Here is a 6,552-nt window from a genome sequence, read left to right as displayed (position 1 = left end):
CTATGGCGGGGAAGTCATGAGATCGATCATATGTACGGATGAAAATTTAGCATCTTGCTTGTCTGTGACACTGTGCGTGTTTTAAATTGCACTGCCAACCGGTAGTTTCTATAATTATACCCAGGGGATTTTTGGTTCCAAGTTGGGAGAATAAATTACATCGACTTGCTGCGTGGTTTCCTCGTGAGTTCAACCAACACGATGGCTGTGGCGTCCACCTCTCGCAACTATACAATCGATTAGCTCCACAGATGCTATATATATATTGTGTCGATACCAAAATGATGTCAAAGTGTTTCTGCAACCCCTCGAGAAACTCGGCTTCTCTATACAAGCAACACATACTCCAACTTTGAAATACAATTGAGCATGGTTTATATATACCATACTTTTCATCGTGGCGAAGGCGGTAGCTTAACAGCAGCACCGTGGACTCTGAACACACGGCTTTCAACGTCTCCAACAGTGGCGCGTGGAAGTCGGCATTGTAGATCAAGTCGGCTCCAATCACAACGTCGAACTCAAGCTTTGTCGGAAACGCCGCCAGCAATGCGACATCATTGCCCCTACATCCCAAACCACCAAGTGACAATCGTGCGATAAGAAATGAAGACTACCACGGAAGGAACGCCGTGCGCACTGCAGGATCGTGTATTTGATTCCGCTTCAAGTTGTCGCGGAGTAAGTACATAGCGTCGGCATCTCCGTCGGTAGCCACAATCTGAGCCCCTTTCATGGCTAGCTTCACTGCGAGAAAGCCCACACCGGACCCTAGCTCCAGCACACGCTTGCCATGCCACGGTCGCGACTGCACGCTCTCCCACAGCACGAGACTCGAGTCCCAGAGCGCACCGCCAGTGGCATTTTCCGCTGCGCCAAAGAAATTTTGCGTCAACATGACACCGTCCACAGTCACTCGCCACTCGCATTTGCGCTCGGCATTCTCTTCATCTACCACGGAGTACGCCATGCGTACTTATTACGAGATGATGGGCGACTGGCGCGAAATCGGCCATGGTAGTTGCGTTAAACGCAGGTTAAACCTTCGATTTGTGCGTAAAACGCCTAAGATGAATTCAAAACTTCCATGGAAGTTCCTCGTAAAGCCAATATTCGTAGCCCCCAGTGGTGTAATCCTTGGAATCTAATTAGTGTTGCTTGTTGATGCACCTCCTGTGAGAGCTTGTGCATACAGTACCCTCGCTTCCCCAGCAACCACATGCAGATGCATACAATAACGTCACTCTTGAGTGTTCCTCGTTACACATCCTCCTCCATTTCTCTATATCCCCTTTACAAGATCATGCGCAACGGGTCTTCGACTAACTCCTTGAACGACGCCAGCCATTGCGCGCCGGTGGCACCGTCGATCACGCGGTGGTCCAACGCCAGGGTGGCCGTGAGTTGGGTCGAGTATTTGTAGATTTGCTCGGCGTTCGGGTCGTCGTTAGGCACCACGCGCTTGGCGATCGTGCCCAGGCCAAGCGAGCACGACTGGTTGGGGCTCACGATGCCCGCGAACGACTTGACGTCGAACATGCCGACGTTGGAGATGGTAAACGTGCCGGTTTCCAAGTCGGCGTCCGTCCACGACGCCGCGGCTTCCGAGCCCTTGGCGAGAATCGCACGCACTTCGGCGTTCACTTGGTCGAGTCCCTTGGAGTTGACTTGACGCACCACAGGGGCCACGACGCCTACTCGTGCATGCATGTCATGAGCAAGACCGAGAGGTTTTATATGGTAAATAGATATATGGGGTAGATCGTACCGCCTTCGGCAGCCACCAACACATTGATGTGCACGTTGTGGAATTGGCGAATGACGCTGCCGAGCCAGGCAGCGTTGGCGGCCGGCACCTTCTTCATGGTCAAGGCGGCGGCGCGGAGGAAGAAGTCGTTGACGGACAATTGCTCGTCCTCTTTGCGGGTCTTGTTCAACAGGTCGCGAGCTACATGACATCAAGACATGATGACTTCACATATTTATAAAAAACAACCGGCACCCACGAAGCAGCTTACCAACAAGCAACTTGTCCAAGGCAAGGTCAGCAGTCAAGTGGTAGTGCGGGACATCCAGCTTTTGTTGGGTCAACTGGGCGGCATAGTGTTGAGCCTTGTCGGTGAGAGGGAAGTCCGTGTAGTCTCCATGGGTCAACGGGGTGGTCGGTGCGGCAGACGCCACGGGCGCAGCCGCAGGAATCGCGGCAGCAGCAGGGGCAGGGGCAACTGGCCCGGCAGACAACACGGATTCAACGTCGGCGCGAAGGATGCGGCCCAACGGACCGGTGCCACTCACACCTCCCAACGTCACGCCAGTGTCGCGAGCCAATTTCTTGGCCAAAGGACTGGCAATGACGCGACCTGCAAGGGTGGAGGGGCTCACAGGGACCACAGGCGCGGCCGTAGAAGCGGCCACAGGTGCAGGGGTGGCCTTGGGGGCAGCGGGAGTTGGCGCAGCTGCGACGGGGGCAACACCGCTCAGGGAAAAGCTCGCAAACGCAGGAATTTCGCTGGGGTCTTCCACCGTAACAAAGATGGGTTCGCCAACCTACATTCGATTAGGAATGCATGTCCACGGCCATTACACGCCAAGGGGCTCACCTTGACATCGGCCGAGCCTTCGGGTTTCAGAATTTTGGCCAGATACGAGTCGTCTTGGGCTTCGAAGTCCACGACGGCTTTGTCTGTTTCGATTTGGCACACAATGTCGCCTGCGGCGATTTTGTCGCCTTCCTTCTTGAGCCACGTCGAGATGGTACCGGTTTCCATCGTCGGCGAGAGAGCCGGCAGACCGACGACCTCATGCTCCGGAAGGGTCGAGAATGCTCGCGCAGTGCTGCTGGGACGGACAAGGAGTTGGCGCGCCAAGTTGCGTTGAAGGACTTGCACCACACGCATGATAATTATCGCTCGTCGTTGGAGTTTGAGTGACTGGAATCACTTTGTTGGTGTATGGTTATCCGGATGTATCGAGGTTGGTGACCGGATAACGGGTGTGGCAGCCCACATGACCATACTGAAATCAAGTAAATATTAATGCCAGTCTGTGATTGGCTACAATCATCCAGTGCCCTGACGTCGCCGACCACCGAACGTTACGTGAGCCCCGATGTGGGATGGCCACCATCCGATTTTATCAATCAAGAGGCCACGACGGGATGCGCCTGAAGGATTCGGGGCTCGCACACGCCACTAACATGACGACTGCACAGGACCATACACAGTAACGACGAGTTGAAGAAAATAGAGTGTCCCTTTGTTGCCTTGTACCTGCCGTGTAAGACATCCGAAAAACCAATCAATTCTTGCGATCGTCAAATTACCTGTGCATCAAGGACATTTTTTGCACAAACGGAATTGGACGTACTATACGTATACTACTAGTACTGTAGTAGTTGTCAAATGAGGATCCCGTGTCGTCTTCACCGTTTTTCAATTTCCATTTTGGGTTCAACTTGAAAACGTCTTACAGTACCGTATAACGTTAACGTTAGTACTAGTAGTAATATTGTCCTTCTCACGCAAATTTGGACTGGTCAGTCCAAAATGTCCTGCTTCGAAGTACTAACGTTATAAATATTATTACTACCTATTAATAGTATTAATAATAACAGTATTAATAGAACGACCAACATGAAAGGAACATTTGAGAATTTGTAGTGAATTTACTAGTAGCATTTTGCAAATGGGAATATTCCAATGCAATAATCAAGCAAGACATTTCAGCCAAATAAATTTCCAGTCAGGAATTACCAACTGGACAAACCTTGACACTCACAAACATTCGATAAAGTCTCAAGCAGCAGCAATCGAAGCCACCTCGTCGCTTTACAGCCCAACATGATGTAGATCCCATAAAGGAGGAATCACCACTCCCCCACTTGATGAAAATGCGTTCAGCACTGAAATCACACTGGTAGTGTGTGTTCCAAGGAGTTGTAGAGTTGGCTGATGCGAAATTTGCTGATTTGCAAAAACTCGCGGCCATTTGAATACTCCAATAGAATTATTGTCTGTCAGGTTTTCGAAAGAGCTTTTCATTCGAGTATAATATTAATTCCCATTTGCTAAACCACTCTACCGTACTACTAGTACTACCGTATTCCCCACCTACCAGTACCCATCATTTTTCCTGGTCTAGTAGTACCCAATTTCAAAGCTGAGCTCATTGTAGAACGTTTTATAGAATCCCCACGAGGCTGTACCCATCTAAGATTTGATTGGTTGGTTTATAGCACCAGTAAAATTACCTCAAGAGTGTTTGTGTGCGCGTCGATTCATGGAGCTGAAGGCTGTCGACATCGTGGGTGTGTCGAGCGGTGAAGGGACCCGCTCATGTACCTGCCATGACATTTGTGGGGATAGCCTTACAGTCGACGACCTGGTTGTTTGCCGCCTTGAGGTACAAGGCGAAAGTGGGAACCTGGAAGAGGTTCTCAAGGTGTTCCGCCTTGTTGCCAGCGAGCAAGCATGCCACGTCGGCTTCCTCCCTTTGCGCTTGCTGAAGAAGAAAGAAGACTTTGCGAACAAGATTGCCATCATTGTAGAGGACTACCGCACCTCCCCGAGCAAATACCAGCGGCAACGCTCCGAACGAAACGTTGGTATTGTTAAAGCCGTTATTATGGAACACCTCCAGGAGTATCATCAAACCAGTAGACAGTAGATCGTTGTGTATATACATATTCTACACTACATATCCATAACCGCACTTGCGCCAGGCGTTGAGAATTATTTCCACAGTAATTTCTGACCACGCTTTTCGGATCCATTCCAATATAACTTCGCGAGATGGGTAGGCGACGACAGACTTTCCCACCATCTGTGTTGCAGCCCAAAGCATGTATTGGTGTCGGATGTTGTCCTTGAAGGGCTTATTTATGCTCACATCCAGTGGCTGCAGGACACAGGTGTATCCACCTAAATATAATATCGATATATCAAGATTGTAATAAATATTGTAAATACCTGGAATAATTTCCAACTCGGTTCCTACTTTCGCAACTTTGCGGGTAAATGATGGTTGCTTGTGGCACTTGTAGTCGTCGAGTAGAAGCACGCTCGGGCTTTGGTCGCCAATAAACGGCACCCAGACCGATTTTCGCCAAGCTTCTGTCGTCGGATCGTCCATCCACGCATTTTTTTGGCACGTTCCAAACATGTTGGGGGGCATAAACTTCTCCAATGACGAATCGAGCCAGCGCCCGGGACCCCCTTAAACACAACGTACGGTGGCAACTTCTCTCCGGTGGCGGTCACGGCCAAGCACACGGACACCCGAGGATTGTGGGACGAGCACACGCGAGCCGACACAGTCTTCGAGCCCTTCTTCGAAATTGTTGTGTGCAACTTGGGTTCGAAGTATACCGGTGTTTCATCCATGCTCTCGTTTGCCTTCGTGTTCTCGGCTACGATGGCTATCTTGGCTTTGACCGAGTAGTACTGCTTACGGCTGATGCCTGGCGATGGGGAAGGCATGAAATTCAAAAATGTACTTGAGCTGCAGCAATACGAAACGAACGAATCACAGGTATTCACTATATTCAAACTAACCAATCACATTGTGTCACACTCTGCTGGTTGACCCGAGCTCTCCTTGTCTAGCTGTACCCATTTGCACCAGATTTTACTGACATTTCAGGGGGTACTGGTAGGTGGGGAATACGGTAGTATTACAGTACTACAGTAATATGCACTGTGAAAGGTTACTTACTCTGGCAAGAATAAATTACCTTAAATAACATTACGACAATACTGAAAGGAAGAAGACATTATGAAGTTGCAGTTTGGCAGAAAATTCTTTAGGGTAATTACGCATCCATGACACAAGATTCAGAAGTATAGAATAATCAAATGTACTTCGAAGTGTCAACCTAAACAAGGTTTGAATGATGCCGCAGATTCTGGAAGCATCTCCAAAACGCATTGAACAAGAACACCCAACCATGGAAGTCCAGCCGCAGCCTCTTCAAATGCCGACGACACCCCGTAGCTTCTCGGTCGTGGGTAGCCGTGCCAAGTCCAACTCGTACGACACGTCCTTCAGTGGCCTGTCGAAAGATATTTCGGACGACCAACAAGACCTTTGGCGCAAGAAACAAGAGGTCGAGGACTTTCGTGTGGCGTCGCCGCAGTCGTCGACTAAGAGCCCTCACAGCACAGGCCAAAAGGCCATTCGAATGCCAAAGGCCATGGCCATATAAGGCGTATCCCACGTCTATGTACGATGCACAGAGTGTCCATGTGCGTAGTACGACCTCAGTAACATCAGTATTTAACACCTTTTCTTCCAGTAACTTGCTCATTCTTTCCCCCCACGAATGCTAACTCGCCACTTTGCCTTTCCAACAAGCAATTGTAGAACTGCATCGCAGGGTTGTTGGGACGTCTGGGCCGCGGTAGCTAGGCTGCCATTTACCACTCCTTGTACACCCGACATCCACTGACGAATTCTGCCCAGTACCTTTCTCCTCCACTTGAGGGAAAACTGGCGCAATCCGTCGTCTTGGTTTAGGTAACGGCAAGCGCTTGGCCACCGGTAGTACATCGCAGC

At 50.0% G+C, this 6,552-nt stretch overlaps 4 protein-coding genes across 4 annotated transcripts; 2 read left to right on the top strand and 2 right to left on the bottom strand.

The window, feature by feature from the left end:
- Nucleotides 1-35: 35 nt before the first annotated feature.
- H257_04308 (hypothetical protein) lies at nt 36-970 on the bottom strand (the record flags this gene model as incomplete). Its single annotated transcript, XM_009828744.1, has 4 exons — nt 36-227; nt 278-326; nt 390-566; nt 618-970. The coding sequence occupies 4 exons, from the start codon at nt 968-970 to the stop codon at nt 156-158; spliced, it is 651 nt and encodes a 216-aa protein (XP_009827046.1). The 3' UTR covers nt 36-155.
- Nucleotides 971-1,226: 256 nt separating this feature from the next.
- Nucleotides 1,227-3,001, bottom strand: H257_04307 (pyruvate dehydrogenase complex dihydrolipoamide acetyltransferase). Its single transcript, XM_009828743.1, has 4 exons — nt 2,601-3,001; nt 2,019-2,547; nt 1,769-1,948; nt 1,227-1,694 (listed from the first exon to the last, which is right to left on the bottom strand). Exons 1-4 carry the CDS (start codon nt 2,895-2,897, stop codon nt 1,294-1,296), a joined length of 1,407 nt encoding a protein of 468 aa, XP_009827045.1. The 5' UTR covers nt 2,898-3,001; the 3' UTR covers nt 1,227-1,293.
- A 1,277-nt stretch (nt 3,002-4,278) lies between these two features.
- On the top strand, nt 4,279-4,665 carry H257_04306 (hypothetical protein; the record flags this gene model as incomplete). The annotated part of the gene is made up of 1 exon (XM_009828742.1): nt 4,279-4,665. One exon carries the CDS (start codon nt 4,279-4,281, stop codon nt 4,663-4,665), a length of 387 nt encoding a protein of 128 aa, XP_009827044.1.
- Nucleotides 4,666-5,858: 1,193 nt separating this feature from the next.
- On the top strand, nt 5,859-6,551 carry H257_04305 (hypothetical protein). The gene has a single exon (XM_009828741.1). It carries the CDS (start codon nt 5,888-5,890, stop codon nt 6,200-6,202), a length of 315 nt encoding a protein of 104 aa, XP_009827043.1. The 5' UTR covers nt 5,859-5,887; the 3' UTR covers nt 6,203-6,551.
- The last annotated feature ends 1 nt before the right edge of the window (nt 6,552 follows it).

Source organism: Aphanomyces astaci (assembly GCF_000520075.1).
Source record: "Aphanomyces astaci strain APO3 unplaced genomic scaffold supercont1.7, whole genome shotgun sequence".
Lineage (NCBI taxonomy): Eukaryota > Oomycota > Saprolegniomycetes > Saprolegniales > Verrucalvaceae > Aphanomyces > Aphanomyces astaci.
Note: the sequence above shows the minus strand (reverse complement) of the source record. Positions and strands in the feature narration are given on the sequence as shown.